Below are 18716 nucleotides of genomic sequence, written 5' to 3'. Positions count from 1 at the left end.
GAGAAAGAGGTTCGTGGTTTCTTAGGTAGATTGAACTACATTTCACGGTTCATATCTCACCTAACAGTCACGTGTGAACCGATTTTTAAGTTGTTGAGAAAAGATCAAACGGTCAGGTGGAATAATGATTGTCAAGCGGCATTTGAAAAAATAAAAGAGTATTTGCAGGAGCCTCCGATTCTGATGCCTCCTGTGAAGGGAAGACCGTTAATTCTGTACCTGACAGTCCTCGAGGGGTCTATGGGGTGTGTATTGGGGCAGCATGACGAGTCTGGTCGAAAAGAGCATGCCATATACTACCTTAGCAAAAAGTTTACCGACTGTGAAACAAGATATTCACTGCTCGAGAAAACTTGTTGTGCTTTGGTCTGGGCTGCTCGCCGACTAAGGCAGTATATGCTGGTTCATACCACTTTGTTGATTTCCAAGATGGATCCAATCAAGTACATTTTCGAGAAGCCAGCATTGACCGGGCGGGTTGCGAGATGGTAAATGATTTTAACTGAATATGATATACAGTATACCTCTCAGAAAGCAATCAAGGGGAGTGTATTGTCTGATTACCTTGCCTAGAAACCCATTGATGATTATCAACCGATGAAGTTTGAATTCCCTGATGAGGACATCATGTTTCTCAAATCGAAAGATTGTGAGGAACCAATCCCGGAGGAGGGGCCTGACCCTGAATCCGAATGGATTCTGATGTTTGATGGGGCCGTTAACGTGAATGGTAGCGGTGTTGGTGCTGTTTTGGTTACGCCGAAAGGATCTCACATTCCTTTTGCTGCCCGGCTAACATTTGAGTGCACCAACAACGTGGCTGAATATGAAGCTTGTATATTGGGGATTGAAGAGGCGATTGATTTGAGAATCAAGAACCTTGTCATATATGGAGATTCAGCTCTGGTGATAAATCAAGTTAACGGAAAATGGTATACGCATCAGTCTCATTTAGTTCCATACCGGGATTATACAAGGAGATTGTTGACGTTTTTCACCAAGGTGAAGTTGCATCATGTGCCCAGAGAAGAGAATCCGTTGGCAGATGCTTTGGCTACTTTGGCTGCCTTGATTAAGGTGCAATATTGGAATCAGTTCCCCAGTGTTGAAGTAGGTCGTCTGGATAGACCGGCTTATGTGTTTGCTGTTGATACAGCATCTGATGATGAGAAGCCGTGGTATTACGATATCAAGCGCTATCTAGAGACTCAAGAGTATCCTGAGGGAGCATCTAAGAAGGACCGAAAGACTCTGCGGAGGTTGGCCATGGTGTTCTACCTGAATAAGGATGGGGTTTTGTACAAGAGGAATTTTGATTGGGTCTTGCTCAGATGTGTTGATGATAAAGAAGCAAGCCAATTGATGAAAGAGGTTCATGAGGGATCGTTCGGTACCCATGCCAGTGGGAATGCAATGGTGAAGAAGCTGCTGAGGGCAGGTTATTATTGGATGACAATGGAGGCCCAATGTTTCAATTTTGTGCGGAAGTGTCATAAATGCCAGATTTATGCTGATAAGGTGCACGTGCCTCCAAATCCGTTGAGTTTAATGTCGTCTCCATGGCCGTTTGCTATGTGGGGCATTGATATGATCGGAAAGATTGAGCCTACAGCTTCGAATGGGCACAGATTCATATTAGTGGCTATTGATTACTTCACCAAGTGGGTGGAAGCAGCCTCTTATACGAATGTGACGAAGCAGGTCGTTGCCAGGTTTCTTAAGAGAGACATCATTTGCCGATATGGGGTTCCCGAAAGAATCATTACTGATAATGGTTCTAATTTGAACAATAAGATGATGGCAGAGCTGTGCCGGGAATTCAAGATTGAGCATCACAATTCTTCTCCCTATCGTCCGAAGATGAATGGGGCGGTTGAGGCAGCCAATAAGAATATAAAGAAGATTGTGTAGAAAATGGTGGTAACCTATAAAGATTGGCATGAGATGCTGCCGTTTGCATTGCATGGGTATCGAACGTCGGTGCGTACATCTACTGGGGCAACTCCTTTCTCATTGGTATATGGAATGGAGGTTGTACTACCGGTTGAGGTTCAGGTTCCCTCTTTGAGAGTCCTGATGGACGTAAAATTGCAAGAGGCTGAATGGGTAAGGACCCGGTACGAAGAGTTGAGCCTAATTGAGGAAAAGAGGCTGGCAGCCATCTGTCATGGGCAATTATACCAACAGCGGATGAAGCGTGCTTTTGACAGAAAGGTACGATCTCGGGTATATCACATGGGTGATATAGTGCTGAAAAGGATCCTTCCTCCTCAAAACGATCGAAGGGGCAAATGGACACCTAATTATGAAGGTCCATTTGTGGTTAAGAAGGTCTTCTCTGGTGGAGCCTTGTTGTTAACGACCATGGATGGTGAGGATTTTCCATCCCCTATGAATGCGGACGCAGTTAAAAAATACTTCGTATAAAAAGACCCGCTGGGCGAAAAGAACAAAATAGTCCAGGCAAAAAAGGGCATCCCGGCGAACCAAAAAACAGAAAGAAAAGGTTCGGGCAAAAATTAGGGATATAAAATGGAAAAATTGTACACCCGGCAAGTCGAAAACCTGAAAAGGCGACTTGGGCAAAAAAGGGTATCCCGGTGGACTGAAAACCCGAAAGGGCGGTCCAGGCAAAAGAGGGATTGAAACGAACAACTGTGTCTAGCATGATCGTTTGTGCTTTGGTTAAAGCATCATGGATAATACCCGGTAGGGATCAGTCGGAAACGTCTTGTTCAGAAGGCAGAAAGCATGGAGAGTTTGAGGACATATGGGGTGTAACCGAGTTGGAACTCGATGAGATCACGGGTTTCACATTGCCATTAGGATAGATTTTTCCTTTTGTGCGCGATTACCTCTTTTCAGGAATTGCTTCCTTTGTATTGCTCAATTGGAGCCACACACTTTTCAATCAATAAAGTGCATATTCAGTCAAATAATTTTGTTTTTGTTTTTCATTACCGCTTTGATTGCAAAAACATACGATTATTGTGATAAAGAATTTTTGCATTTTAAGACATACAGGTCCCTTCCAATGCATGTTTATAAGATCGAAAGCTTGAAATCTTATTCGGAAGGTTGAGTGACCCAAGTGTTGAAATCTTGACACGCCTGGGGCACGGTTTTATCTAACGATCTGTTTTGCAGGAACTGTTAGGTATTTTCACTCACTTGCAGGTCGTGATGTGGAAGCTGTTGACAAAAGAAATCCCCAGGGAGTCCAATCAGGGATGAATGAACAGAAGAACGGTGAAAAAGACAGCGAGACGTACGACGATCCTTGGAATTAATCAAGAAGACTCTTCAATGTCTGAAAATTGAAAAGTCTGTATAAGTCCCAGGAGTTTGTTCTCCGTCGAGTACGGAGCGATTGGAAATACAAGATGATGGAGCAGAAAAGGTCCAGACAAGTCGGGATGTATATCCCCAAGCAGAGTCGTGAGGACTAAATCCCTAGCAGATTCAAGGTCTGTGGTTCCCTAGCAGGGTCAGGATGGTTATCCCCAGCAGGTCTTGGATCAATATTCCCCAGTCGCCAGGCCTGAAGGTGGCAATTTCCCCAGCGGAGGTATCGGTGAGTGGTGGTTCCCCAAACAGAGTCTGGAGTGTTGCATCCCCAGCAAGTCAAAGACTGGTGTTTCCCCACAGAGTGCGTGGGTGGTTCCTTCCCCAGCAATTCCTCAAGTGGATCGGGTGCAAAGGAGGTTTATTCCCAGCAAGGGTTGCCTTTTTCCCAGCAGCAGTGCTATTCCCCCATCAAGGTGGAGATCGGAGTGTTGACGAGTTCCTCAGCAGAGTGTCTCGAGCTCCCCAGAAGAGTCCCTTGAGGGGGATGCCTTTTTATGCATTCATCATGAAAAAATAAGCATGGCATATTGCACAATAAATCGCGTAGCATTTCCATAATTATGGAGCATTACGCTGAAAAAATCAATCATGCATCATTATTGCAAGCATGAGCTAGTCTCAGACTGTGGTTACTGTTTGAGAAGTGGTTTTCCTCAAGGGTGAAGGTGTTACTCCGAGGAGTCTAGCATCTGTCAGATCAGCAATGTTCCCCAGTAGTGCGATATTGGAGGAAACTTTTTCCGTCGGACGGAGATGGAAATGTTACGCGATCAGCGCGACTCGAGCCGTGGTTACCGCTTGAGGTTTGGTTTCAACAGAAATTGGGAGATGTTACTCTGAGGAGTTTGGCATCGTGATGTCAGATCAGCAATGTTCTCCAGTAGTGCGATACTGGAGGAAACTTTTTCCGTCGAGCGGAGACGGAAATGAAATCAAAGGACGTTACGCGATCAGCGCGACTATCGGGGTTCAAATGGAGAAAGGGAAATGTTGAGGCATTTTCTGGAGATCGGGGTTCAAATGGAGAAAAGGAAATGTTGAGGCATTTTCTGGAGATCGGGGTTCATACGGAGATTGGAGTTGAAGATTATATCCGGGATGAGGTCCTTAGGATTATCTTCTGTTCATGTGTTACCTAAGACTTTGGCGGAGGCCAATGGAGGTCGTTATGGGTGTCTTCTGAAGAAGAGATGCACATGTTACCTTCCTTTTGTGAAGGTGTACCCTCTGATATGTCGCCATCAGAGTGGTGTTTGGTGTTATTTCCGATGTTGTCAACGGAATTATCACGAGAAATTGGAGAACGGGGTTCAAATGGAGAAAGGGAAATGTTGAGGCATTTTCTGGAGAGCGGGGTTCAAATGGAGAAAAGGAGACACGAGGTGTTTTCTGGAGAATGGGGTTCACAATGGCGATCACAAGTTATCGTCAGGCGACTGGGGTTCGAATGGAGAATGGGGTTCAATATTTTGGCAAACAAGATGCTGGGGTTCAAATGCAATGATCTGGGAACATTGGCGCGAAAAAAAATTTCGGGGTTCAAGAAAAAGCAAAAAATGATAATAATCCCCAGTGGATGTGGTGTTCAGGCCATGGTTATCCCTGCGTTACCATTTATTTTGGTATCCAGGTCGACGTTGTTGTTTCGGTGGTCAGGCCGACTTTCTCCGTTCCAGACGGATTTTTCTTTCAAGATTGTTTCTTTGCCGATTCTGACAGGCATGGTTAATTATTTCCCATCAGAGTGCAAATTGTTCGTCTGTTCTTGGTATTCAATCACTCTTCATCCTGATCATCTGAAAGCCGAGGCTATTCATATCGACAGGTTCACAGTGGATTGAATAGGGGCAGCTGTAACACCTCAAAATTTTCCCTCCTCTCTTGGGACTAGCTTAACCTATTGCATATCATTTTGTAGGTCATTAGTCATTGCATATTGCATATCATGTGGTAACATTGTGCAAGTCCTCCTCCTAGGTCTTGGTCAGAAGATAAGAGGTTGAGATTCAAGCCTGAGGGTTTATGGACTGATCACTAATTATCTGAGGGTGGTGGTACAAATTAGGGTTTCATTTTTGAGCCATTTCATCAGGAGTTTGAGGCTTAAGTGGATCAGTGCATAGCCAAATTCATCTATCAATTGAAAAAGTCAATTGTGGTCAACTGTGCCTGAAATGATGGATTTGGAGGTGGGAGAGAGTTGGATACACTTCATTCATGTCTAGACAAGTTTCATTTGACATTTCAAACATCAAGAATGAAGAAAATAAAGTCAGATGGGAACTTTCCAAAAATAGAAAGTGACCTATAATTGAAAGTTTCCAAAAATGGAAAGTTTTTCATCTCAAAATTACATGTCCAAAAATGCTTCAAATGAAATTTTGTTCAACATGAAAGTTGTAGATCTTGCTCCCACCTTTCCAAAAAGTCCAAGAACATGAATTTCTCATGTGTGGTTGGCAAGTTATGGTCCAATCATTTTCAGAAAATGCCTAAATTCAAAGTGTCATAACTTTCACATGGAATGGCCAAATTGGGTGATATTTCTTTGAGCAAACCACATTTTACATGTACTTTCATGATGCATTATCACATTTCATCAAAAATCATCATGGCAAAATGTCATTTTTCAAGTGGACTATTTGAAAATTGGTGGGAAAAAAGGTGATTTTGTGAAATACATGGCTTTTGCATACAAGACCAATTGCAACACATTCCAAATGACATTTAGAACTTGCTTGAACTGGTTTGGTGCTGTTACATTGGCTGATAATGAAAAGGACATATTGGCCATTTCACTTAAAACTACATTTCACTAATTTCATTTGATTTTGTTAATTGTGATTAGCAAATGGATTAAGGCTTGGTATAAAGTGATAATTGTAACAGAAAATGAATAACCACATTTCACATTTTGAGATCTAACTAACTTTCCCTCCAATTCTCTCCAATTTTCTCCAAACTTTTTCCAACTTTTTTCATCATTTCTCATTGAATTCTTCATCAATTTTGCTCATTCTTGTTGGATCTATCCTCTACAAGTGTTGGTGAAGGACTGTTTCACAAGATCAAGGCCATAGCATTGCAGAATCGTGACTGTTGAGAGCTCACACTTCCATGGCATTTTGTTGATTCTTCAATCTGGAGCATGTTGGAGCTATACTACTTGTTGCAATCACTTTCCTATGCCTAAAGCATCATCTGTTTTCACGTTTCACATCAAAACAAGGCCAAATCACGAACTGCCATCATCATAAGGTAAAAATTCGATCTCAACCATTGCTTGAATTGTGATGTGGTTTGTGTAGATCTCTCAACATAGAATGCACTGCAACTTGTAGAATTGAAAAACATTGAGAATCGAGGGAGAAATCTTGAATCTAAGTTTGATGTGCAAATGTTCTTTTGCTCGATTCGTGCAGCATAGTTTGAATTAGGAGAAATTGAGTTTGTATTCATGATGTACGTTGAATGATGATTCCATTGATATATCGTTTGCTCATTTTGGTTGAGATTTGTTCATGTGCATTTTCTGGAATGGTTGTTGTTGTTCTTGATGAAGAACACGGTCCAGGAGCGTCTTGATCCGTTTTGGCCTGACTGCGTTTCGAATTCATGTTTCCCGCTTCCTTCAGCCAATAGCATAGTGCCAACGAATTAATGCAAACGGCAGCGTTTTGGCTTCGCTGTTCAGTATTTAAAAAATTGCCATTATCCTATTTAATTCATTTCTTATTTCATTTTCTTTTTTCATTTTTCATTTCATTTTGATCATGATCTTCAAAAATTCATAAGTGATTCATTTCTTGTCCAAATTTGATGAGACTTTTTGCATTATTCTCCTTGTGATGTGTAGTTTTTTATGGTGATTTTTATTATTTTTGTGCACGTGTGGAAAAATAAATTGCCTAGGGTTTGATTGAATATGTCCAATTTGTGTATACCATGCCATTTTGCTTGTGAAATCTTGATGCTTCCATAGAAATGCTTGAAATTTTACATGCATGTTCTGGACTCTTTGCTGGTGATTTTGATGTATAGTTTGCAATTTTTGGATCCCTGGTTGATGAGATATGAATTTTTGATTAGAGGTGTGACAATTTGTGTCACACCATGCTTGGTGAATTTCATGATTTTATTTGATGTGCTTAGGGGCATTGGATTGAGTTGAATTTTTGCATGATTGAGCATATGGATGTTGAGCTACATGTGAATTTTTCTGGATTTATTGATGGCATTTCCTATTTGATTGGAATTTTCTCCCCTGTTTGGTCATTTGTTGATTTTTTGTGACACATGTTTGTATTTACTTTGTGAAATTCTGGTCATTAATTGGATGGATGTGAAATTTGACATGTGAATTCTAGACACATTATAGGTCATTGTGGTTTTTATCCCATTCATTTATCATGTTTTGTCACTGTTTTATGATTGATGGAAGTTGATGCTTGTTTTGATGCCTTGTGTTGGCTTGCTTGAATTTGTCTGGACTTTTTGATTTTCATTGACCTACTTCCTTTGATCCAAATGAGCTGAAATTTGATATGCTATTCATTGAATGTGTTCTGTTTAGACTTGAATTTTTGTGGAATTTATTGAAATGTTTTGATGTTGATTTGATTGAGATCATTCTGTTTGGTCCTTTGAGGTTGCAAATTGCATGTTTGATGCCTTTTCTTTCATGAAATGATAATGGTGAATGATATGAGCATGGGACCAATTGGATTTGTTTCTAAATTGTTTGATTGTGATTTTGGATAATTTTCACTTGCTGTTTTGGATTTTTCATCTCCTTTTGGCCCTAGGCTTGTCCTAGTGGTCTTGTTTCTCATATTTGAGTTTGGCTTTTCAGGTTGAGATGCAAATGCCTTAAGGAGATTGCTTCAAGTTAATTGAGTTTGGTTTGGTTAATTGTTGTGAACTAACTTGTTTTGTTTTGTAGGATGCTTGGCTCACTTGAGTTGATTGTGCTTTGCACATTGCATTGTTTGATTGTACATTGACTGTTGGTTCTTGTCTGTTTGTTTTGACTTTGTGATTGGTATACTGATTGTATTTGATTGATTTCAGGTACATTAGTTGCTACTAGTTCTTTGAGAACTTGCTTTGTGCTGCTACTTGGTTGTATAAACCAATTGAGGTAGACTCTCTTGTCTCCATGTAGTCTGGAAGACCTGGCCTGTTACTTGGCCAGGCAACTGTCTGAAGTCCTCCTTAAGAGGCGATGTTTGTGATTGTTTAACTTTGTCCCCAAGCAGGAAAAGACCTTGATTAAGGCAATTGGCAGAACCCAAGGGATGTGCAATCCATCCCCTGCTATTCTTGTTGAGTCGTCCCTCTGCTCACACCACTGTGTTGATGCATTGGGACATTAACCCAAGATCAGTTGAGTCAGAGTCATGAGTGTAGAAGGGTTCCCACTTTCTGAACCCACACTCTTTTGTCTAAAGCTCTCCCTGGCCAGGGATAAGAGCTGTGAAGTCTAATCTTCACTCACCTTTCATCAGCTTCACCCTGACTCTCAATGTCAGGGTTAAGAGCTAACACCACCCTTGTACAGATGACTTGCCTTGGCAGTCTGACCCTTTGTTTGAGCCCACTTTTTGACTGGATATAGTGTGTGCTAAATGTGAAGTGTTTGCTTTATTTTGCTTAGGTTTGCATGCTTTGCTTTTGCCTGGATAGGATTAGCTTGCTGTTGTGCAAGTAGATAGAGAACCTTAACATAGGGCAATGATGCATGATAACATCTAGGCTCGAGTCCAGCTCCCTAGTAGTGTGTCTCCCTTTGTATCTGGTTAGAATTTCTTTCCCGTTCAGGGGAACTACGTCGCCCTGATCCTCATACCAGATGAGGTACGTAGGCAGGAGACTGTGCGAGGTCTCTCCGGGCACTTTTTTTCTTTTTGTGTGTGTTTGCTTGACAGTTGCTAGGCTCGAGTGCCTGACTCCTTAGCAATTTGTTGTTTGTTAACCCTCTTGTGTGTCAGCATATGGATGTAAGCCCAGCGATTGGCTGTCCGTATCCTGAGTGTGTTTGTTTGGTTCGGAAGCCGATGTAAGTCCAGCGATTGGCGTTCGGGTTCCATGTTTGCCCGTGTTTGTGTGTGTTTTGTTTGGCGTGCATGAGCCGAACTACGGCAGCTCTGATTCTCGTTCCAGACGAGATACGTAGGCATAGGATGCGATGTCCTAGCGAGCCCTCTCCTCTCTTCCTCCACCTGTGTGGTCTTCAGTGTGCGTGTGTGATGTTTGTTTTAGCAACCTTTTCTTTCTTTTAGAGCGTGGATCCCGTCGAGTACGACGGACATGAGGGGTGCTAATACCTTCCCCTTGCGTAACCGACTCCCGATCCCATTCTCTTTGGTCGCGAGACCATGCTTTTTCCAGGTTTACTTCGAGCGTTTCCTTTCCCTCTTTTGGGATAAATAACGCACGGTGGCGGCTCTGTGTTGTTTTGTTTTAGCCCGCCGGTTGTTTTTCGCGGATGCGACAATATACAATATTAATAACACGTGTAACAAATGAATTATGAAAATATTAGTAATACTAAATTACCGTAAGCAACGTGCAACTCCCTATCATCTGCTTTGTCTTCCAAAGAAAACTCTCGTCCAACTTTGAGTACCGGTAGACCAAACATGCGGCCCCCCATTTATACTCGTGAATCCCAGTCAAGTCGATGAAGTACTGAAGGTATACCGAATCGATATAGGTTGCACTTTTGTCCATAAACATGGACGTGCCAACCAAGAACGAGAGATAACACCTTAATGCACAAGTCAAATGGTGCTCAGCCTACATATCATCAACTTCGGCATCCATAACCCACTATAGGTGTTCATAATAAAGCTTTTCCAAAACAAAAAGCTAAATCTTGCATGAGCACCTCTTGTGGCAGCTGCCTCCTTTGAGGGCTCAGTTAGGTTAACACCTAAATGGGTGACCATCATCACGACAGCTTCCTCTTGACCAATCCTTTTGTGGCCCAATAATTTCCCCTTATGTGAAGATGTAGGGGCATGAGACGTCATCCAAAGTGATGGTCATCTCGTCTATAGGAAGGTGGAAAGACGAAGTCTCTAAATGCCACCTCTCTGCAAAAGTCGCTTACATGTCGTGTGATATAGTCATGTATGCAACAGAACATAATCGGCAAGACCAGAATAACATAGAATAGCCTGAAACCAAGCAGTAACGGTCTTCCCCAACTCTAATATCTTTCGGCTATGGTTTACTGATTTAAACATGTACTCTCCTGTAAAAATAAAATATCACCATCAATATTGATTTAATTAGTTGAAAAGATATAGATTGCAAAAGAAAAAATATATACCTCTCATTCTCAGACATGCTTAGCAGCATGGTCTGCATAAAGATGAAGCAAGGATATGTCAAATGGGTCTCCTAGATAACTCTCTAATGGGCCATGGGTAGCGGCTTCCTCCTGAGCTTCAGGGGTTTCAGGGTCTACTACATCATCTACAAAATTGTGGCCCCGTGAAGTGGATACTTGAGAGAGGAGACAGTGAGAAGCATAACCAGATGGTTGGGAACCTCAACATTGTGAACCAGATGGTTGTGAACCATCAAATGAGTTATCATAAACTCATGGCGTCGCAGTCCTGGTTGTGGCCCTCTCACACTGTACCGGCGCGATTTGGGACACATGTCTGGGCCTAACTCTGCCAGGGTTATTTTCAGCCATTGCACATATGTTACAAACCGACATAGAGAAAAATAACATATCAGGATCAATCCATAAATTTCATAAAATCAACCAAATTTTAGCCTGAGTGAAATTCGGATATGCATCTATGAAAATAGCACTGAGAAAATTTGAAGATGCATCTCCAGACAAACCTGCGATTCTCGTTTACACGATTATATAATTTACCTAAAATAACTAATGTAACATAAATAACTAACTACAAATAAAAATATGAAAAGAGATAACATTTTGAAAAACTTACCAAATCAAATTGATGAGAAGTTGAAGCTTGAATATATGAGATGCTGGAAAGGAGGAGAAAAAAATCCAATGGTAAAAGCTGAATGAATGGATGAGAACTTGAATGGATGTCAGAGCTCAAATGTTTTTTTAGAACTTTTCAGAAAATGAAAACAGGGGAAGAGATAAGGATATGGCGTGAAGATATGAAATAAAAACGTCCAAAAAAACATCTCCGGACGCTAAGGACAATTGTAACTTTTCACAGTGGTGGGAACACATTTTAGTGAAAAAGATTTGGTAATAGTATATTGCAAATTTGAATCCAAAACATTTCAATTAATAGAATGGAATTTGATTATTAAATAACTAAATAAATAAATAAATTAAATTAGAGATGAGTTTCACATAAAATCCATTAAAAATCAATTATATATTTCTTAAATTGTCCTTTGACTATAAATTATTTAGACTAAGAAAAATATATTAAGTAATAAAGTAATGTTTTACTTTTACATTCTCATCTCCTATAACATCATAACATGTAGCATTCATTTTCCCATCTTAACTAAATATTATATTCACTTATCCTCTCTCTTGATTAAATTTCAAATATCTCTCATATTTCGTTTTTCAACACTTTCACACTTTTATTGTAATTTTTCTTTGTCTATTTATTTATTATCATTAAAATACTAATAATTTATTTTTCAATTTTAATAAAATTAATCATTAATTTTATTTCACATGTTACTATCAACATAATATCTATTTTATTTTAATAAATTATTGTCTTAATTTATGAGATAAAATCTTTATTTCTAAATATTAATTTTCTTTTTTCTCCATCTCATATTTCTTCTTCTTTTTGTATGATTATTTAATATAATGAAATTTATATGATTATTATTTATTTTACAATTAAGTAAATCATTTCAAATTTTGTATGTGTATCTAAATACATTTTATATCGTATCAAATAATTTTGCATGTAAATCATTATCAACATAATATCTATTTTTTTTTCTTTCTTCTTCTCACAAGTCATTTTTTCCTTCTTTTATCATGATTATTTAATAAAATTAAGTTTATATAATTATTTTTTATTTTAGAATAAAGTAACTCATTTCAAATTTATTTATAATTAAATATATTTTATATTAGATCAAATAAACTTTCGATTTTATTGATCATTATCAGTACAATAAATATTTCATTTTAATCAATAACTATTTTAATTTAAAAGATAAAATCCTTATTTTTTAAATATTAAATATTCATATTCTTTTTTTTTTTAATTTTAATATAATTAAATTTATAAAACCATTATTCAATTTAAAATTAATAGCTAATTTCAAATTTAAATACATACCTAAATATTTTTTTTCTTATATCAGATTTAAATTATTTAAAAAAAAAACAATAATTTTAGAAAATGACAATAGTTGACCTTATTTGTGTCACAAATATACATATAGATATTTAAGGCATTATTGTGTTATGGTTTTGGTTGCAAGAAAAAGATGGTCATTAGTAATTCTAATACCGGCGGTTATTTATCTGGATACACCCCCTTTTGGTATATTTACAGCCGTTGTTTAGTTTAGCGGTGAGATACCCTCACCAAAAACCAAGGCAACCTCTGTCGCCACCGGTATTCGACACGCTGTGTGCCTAACCTATATTATATTACTACCTTTCAGCTTCACAAGCTTTTTCTCCCTCAAATAATTTAAATTTATTACTATTATTCAACTTATTTTACTTCAATATATTCAAACATAATTAACTTTTCACTTTACTTATTTTTAAATAAAATCATTTTTTCTCAAAAAATATACTTTAGTGAAAAAGACCGTAATTTTTTTTAGTCAAGAGAATTGTTGATGGTCAATAGTTTCAAATTATAGTACTTTTTAATAACTGTTACCGACATGGTTGGTTATAAATATATATGCATTAGTTTAGTATAGTTTAGTTTAAGTTTCCTTTTCATCATCAACACTTTACCGTACAACTACTACTACATACATACATATACACCTTTCTTATATTTACTCTCATTTTCACTCTTATTCAACATCACTGGTTTTGTTTAGGTTTCGTGCTGCTGTTCACACTTTACAACAACAACAACAAAAATGCAGTCAAGTCCTTTGCTTCTTCAGGAGCCTATTAGGATGGCTTCCATCCTAGAGCCATCCAAACCTGTCAGCATCTCTCTTTCTCATGTTATTTTATTCTTGTCTTGATGTAAACAATTGCGAACTTTTGGTGACCCGTTTCTAGTGTTGTTGTCTAGTGTGGCAGATCAAGCTTAGAATTTGATACTGTACTTTTGTTGAGTTCTGTTTTCATTCTGCTGATCTTATCTTATCTTCTTTTAAACATTCTGATTCTGATTTAAGAATGTCTGCTTTTGGTATTCCTACTGTTGCTGTGGCTGTAGCTGTTGTGTTTTTTTTGTTGGTGTTTTAGGTTGTTTCATTGTTTCATTGTCAAGATATTGATAAGGCTTAAAATGTGCATTCTGCAGACTTTCTTTCCAGCTATGACTAAAATTGTAGGCACACTTGGTCCAAATTCGCGATCGGTTGATACAATTACCCGATGCCTCGATGCAGGAATGTCTGGTATGATTTCATTCTTGTATGTCTATATAGTCTGCTTCTGAGTCATTTGTTTTTCTCATCTAATTCTTCTTTTCTTATTATATACTAGTCGCGAGGTTTGACTTCTCATGGGGTGATTCAGAATACCACCAAGAGACATTGGAAAATTTAAGGGCTGCCATCAAAACCACACAAAAACTCTGCGCGGTAAACTTGCCACCTGTTTGCTGTTATTTTACTTTTTTATATGACTTAGAAACATGGTCCTGGATAAAACATTACGAAGTTGATCCATGTATCTGACTCCACTTAGTGGGATAAGGCTCGGTGGTTGTTGCTTGTATGTGCAAATACCTTCCCAAGGGTGATTATTGTAACAATGCTCATACATTTTGGTCCGATTTCAGGTTATGCTAGATATTGTGGGTCCAGAGTTACAAGTTGTGAATAAAACCGATCACCCGATTACCCTCGAAGCAGGCACATTACTTGTCTTAACTCCGGATCAGAACAAAGAAGCTACTTCAAATCTACTACCAGTAAATTATAGCGGGCTATCAAAGGTTAGTTATTAGCCTTGGTTATGTGTACTACTATGTGAGCTTTCCTTTAACTAATGTATCCCTGATTTCGCAGGCTGTGAAGAAGGGTGATACTATTTTTATCGGTAAATATTTGTTTACCGGAAGTGAAACAACGTCTGTATGGCTGGAGGTAATGCAGTCATAGTTCAATCTTGAATGCGTTTGCGACAAGTTAATATATATTTTTGAAACTGATTTTTTCTCCAAACTGTTCTTTAGATCCTAGGAATCTACCAAGTTAGAAGATATCTTAATAAATAGTATCTGTTTCACAATGCAGGTCAGTGAGGTGAATGGGGATGAAGTAACTTGTCTCATAAAGAACGACGCTACACTTTCTGGCTCATTGTATACTCTACATGTCTCTCAGATTCGTATTGATCTTCCTACTCTTACCGATAAGGATAAAGAGGTAACGAAAGGAAATGGGGAGGATTATCTCGTAGTTTTATGAATCTATTGCTTGACATTATATTCGCTAACTCAGGTAATACGCACGTGGGGTGTTCAAAACAAAATAGACTTCCTTGCGTTGTACACCCGGCACGCTGAAGATGTTCGCCATGTAAGGGATATACCTGATTGGTTTTAACTTCCAAGTTATAAATGTGCTTAGATTGTGTAACTGTGTTAATGAAATAAATCATAACCTCTACTTTTCATTTGCAGGCCCGTGAATTTATCTCCAAATTCGAAAACCTCAAGCAGACGCATATTTTTGCAAAGATTGAAAATATAGAGGTAAGAAACTTTGGTTCAATTTTGGCTGAATTGTGATTGTAAAGTTAATCTTTCTTCTTTAAAATCCATATAGGGATTGAACCATTTTAATGAAATATTGAGTGAAGCGGATGGCATCATTGTCTCTCGTGGAAATTTAGGGATAGATCTCCCGCCTGAGAAGGTCAGCATTTTCTTCTGGTCAGAAAAATCTGATGTTTATAATTAATTTGTAGCGAGATCATAGATGATTAATAGAATAGAATGAATATGATGTATGGATTTGGCAGGTGTTTTTGTTCCAAAAAGCGGCTATTTTTAAGTGTAACATGGCGGGAAAGCCAGTTGTTGTCACGCGTGTGGTGGATTCTATGACTAATAACCTGAGACCTACTCGAGCTGAAGCAACCGATGTTGCCAATGCAGTGTTGGATGGAAGTGATGCAATTCTCCTTGGAGCTGAGACCCTTATTGGATTATACCCTGTGGAAACCATTTCTACAGTTGGAAAAATTTGCGCCGAAGCTGAGAAAGTTTACAATCAAGACTTGTTTTTTAAGAAGACTGTCAAATATGTGGGAGAGCCAATGAGCCACCTAGAATCAATAGCTTCCTCTGCGGTACGTACATATCTTAGTCGCATTACTAATTTTTTCCCCATCGACATTATTATATTAACTTGCTGAAAGGACCATATACTAATTGAAGTATATCACAGGTTCGAGCAGCCGTCAAGGTTAAGGCGTCTGTTATCATTTGCTTCACCTCATCCGGAAGGGCTGCAAGGTTCTATTTCATTTCATCTCCTTCTTCTGTTGTGATTTTGATGTCTTATTGTTATATCATTCATTAGTTGTTTTTTTGTGTATTTATGTAGGTTGCTTGCTAAGTACAGACCAACCATGCCTGTGATATCTGTTGTCATTCCTCAATTGAAGACAAACCAACTACGATGGACATTCACCGGCGCTTTTCAGGTATATAATCAACAAGTTTGTCTTTGCTTGATTTATATAACATTACTTGACATTGAAGTTAACAAGTTTTTGGTTCATTGTTTCATTTTATGACCATGTTGCAGGCTAGGCAATCGCTTATTGTGAGAGGACTTTTCCCTATGTTGGCAGATCCTCGACACCCCGTAAGAATTATCCAATGTTGATTGAGACAGTGATGTTTGTCAACTTTCACTTTAGAATTGTTAAACTCAAGTGAATTTGTTTTTTTTATGCAGACTGAGTTTAATGCGGGAACGAATGAGTCGATTTTGAAGATTGCTTTAGACCATGGCAAGGCTTTTGGCGTCATAAAGCCACATGATCGAGTCGTTGTTTGCCAGAAAGTTGGTGATTCGTCAGTTGTGAAGATTATTGAGCTTGAAGATTAGAAATTGTTTCATTTCAAGAATGCATAATAAAACTCAGTTGACACACTATAGAGTGATTTCCTTCATTTTGCTAGTTTGAGTCATGTAACTGAGTTCTACTAGTTGTTTAGTGATAAAATGAGTGTGCACCTTCTCCTTTGATATTTGTTTGTTTTAAGAGGTAACTATAGTTTTGAACAATAATGGTATTGTAATAATAATAATGAAATCAATTTTGTTCCTAAGATTTTGTTTTAAGAGAACAATTTTGGTCGTAGTTGTTAGAATTGGGAGGAGAGAGAGAAATCAACTAAAAGTTCGGTAGAATTTGAGAAATGAATCTTATCTATTTTAAGTTAGTTACAGCTTTAGTTTATATAATTGGTTGTTATAACTTGTATCTTAAATTCTAATAGAATTATAGGGGTTTAGTTTATCCACCTATGGAGAAAGGGGCAACACACTAAAAATTCGATTTTACATTTTTTATATTTCGGAGATACATTTTCAGACACACCAATAAAATAAAAAGGTGTTGCAAGTGAGTCACACCTCACTTATTCCAAAAATAATGGGCTATTACGAAGATGCAGTTTCGGATTCATCATAATATAGATACGAAGATGCATCTCCAGACACATTTTTGAATAAAATTGGGTGGCTCACTCACAAAAGCGTTGAGTGTGTGTAATGAGTACGTTCGGAGATGCATCTCTGAAATCTAAGAGCATTTGTGACTTTTCATTATTATGAACTAGTAGCCCACATAGTGGATAAAGTAACCCCGGTTTATAAATAATGGAAAGGGAGAGTGAATATATCCAAGAACAAGGGATGCCCGATCCTTATTTCTAGTAGTCATCTTTCAATTTAGAGAGGTGTTCACTATTCTCCATGTAGGGATTACACACTCTATAAAAACTATAAAATGTCATTGGATTTTAAAATTTGGAAAGGTCTATTATACACCAAATCATTAAATTAGAGATATACATTTATTTTTGTCAAAAATATGTCCGAAAATTAATCTTTCTGACATCATCTAAATTTCAATTTCCAAAAACTCCAAGCTGGAAAACGAATTTGGCTATCACCTTGCATGTATGACACTTTTCATGACTATAACATCATTTTTGAAAAATCTTACAAAAATCTCCTTACATTCTCATTCAAGATTTTTACTTTAAAATATCATTCTTGTGTATTTTCACATCAAAAGGAGTAAAAGAAGCTCTAATTTCATATAATGTACATGTATTTCATTGATCTTTACTTGAGAAAACCAGGTTTATTTTGTTGAAATATGTACGCTGCGTCTGGATTTTAAAATCCAAATTCTGTAGCATTGTGTCTAGAAAGTGAAATATGAATTATTTTGATGTTGAATTTGAAATATCATGTGTTATGATTGGTTGTAATAATTATGATGCTCCCTGATGATATTGATGATGCTACAAATAAACATGAGTTTGTTATACGTGAACCTATGATTCAATGGGTCTACCAAATTATAGTTCAACATTGCATCACGTTGTTTCAGCTTTACTTGGTAACAGAGAGGGAATCATACACTTGTCCACCAACATCTTTTTAAATATTTGAAGATATATAAGGAATCATACACAATGTTATATGGGAAAAAAGAGAAATTCGATGAAATTCATACAACTTTTATTCCTTGTGTTAGCGGTCTAGTACCATAGGCAAAATGGATGTGTTTTTCTGAAATGGGTCATCTTGTAGAAAGTGCATATAGCAGGGTGTGTATTGATCTGACAAGATATGGTTTATAAGAAAAAATTTCCCACTTCAAAGTGGCAACACCTCAAAATTTATTCAAATGTATTATGTGTATCAAATGTGTTAGACGATGGCAACGATCTAGAGGAGGGTGAATAAATCATAATAAAATTTTATATGATTAAAAATTTTATTTTGAAAGTATTTACTATGACAAGCGAAAACAATTCTGGATCGACACTCGTCTATCTCGAACCGTTATTGAAATAATCGGATATACGTTTAAAATGTAACGAAACGTATACTAATTATGAGAAAGTAAATCAATATGTTCTACAAAATACATTTCAACTAAATCACACAATGATAATCAATTTCCAATTAAATAGAAAATG

At 37.7% G+C, this 18716-nt stretch overlaps 1 protein-coding gene across 1 annotated transcript; it reads left to right on the top strand.

Moving 5' to 3' along the window:
• The first annotated feature begins 13206 nt into the window (after positions 1 to 13206).
• LOC127097870 (pyruvate kinase 1, cytosolic) lies at positions 13207 to 16826 on the top strand. The gene is made up of 14 exons (XM_051036361.1): positions 13207 to 13509; positions 13836 to 13932; positions 14021 to 14118; positions 14319 to 14474; positions 14548 to 14625; positions 14776 to 14907; positions 14983 to 15060; positions 15165 to 15236; positions 15310 to 15399; positions 15506 to 15835; positions 15934 to 16001; positions 16093 to 16192; positions 16297 to 16356; positions 16450 to 16826. Exons 1-14 carry the CDS (start codon positions 13441 to 13443, stop codon positions 16600 to 16602), a joined length of 1581 nt encoding a protein of 526 aa, XP_050892318.1. The 5' UTR covers positions 13207 to 13440; the 3' UTR covers positions 16603 to 16826.
• The last annotated feature ends 1890 nt before the right edge of the window (positions 16827 to 18716 follow it).

Source organism: Lathyrus oleraceus, chromosome 6, assembly GCF_024323335.1.
Source record: "Lathyrus oleraceus cultivar Zhongwan6 chromosome 6, CAAS_Psat_ZW6_1.0, whole genome shotgun sequence".
Lineage (NCBI taxonomy): Eukaryota > Viridiplantae > Streptophyta > Magnoliopsida > Fabales > Fabaceae > Lathyrus > Lathyrus oleraceus.
The sequence above is the reverse complement of the archived record's forward strand: the minus strand, read 5'-3'. Positions and strand labels throughout refer to the sequence as shown.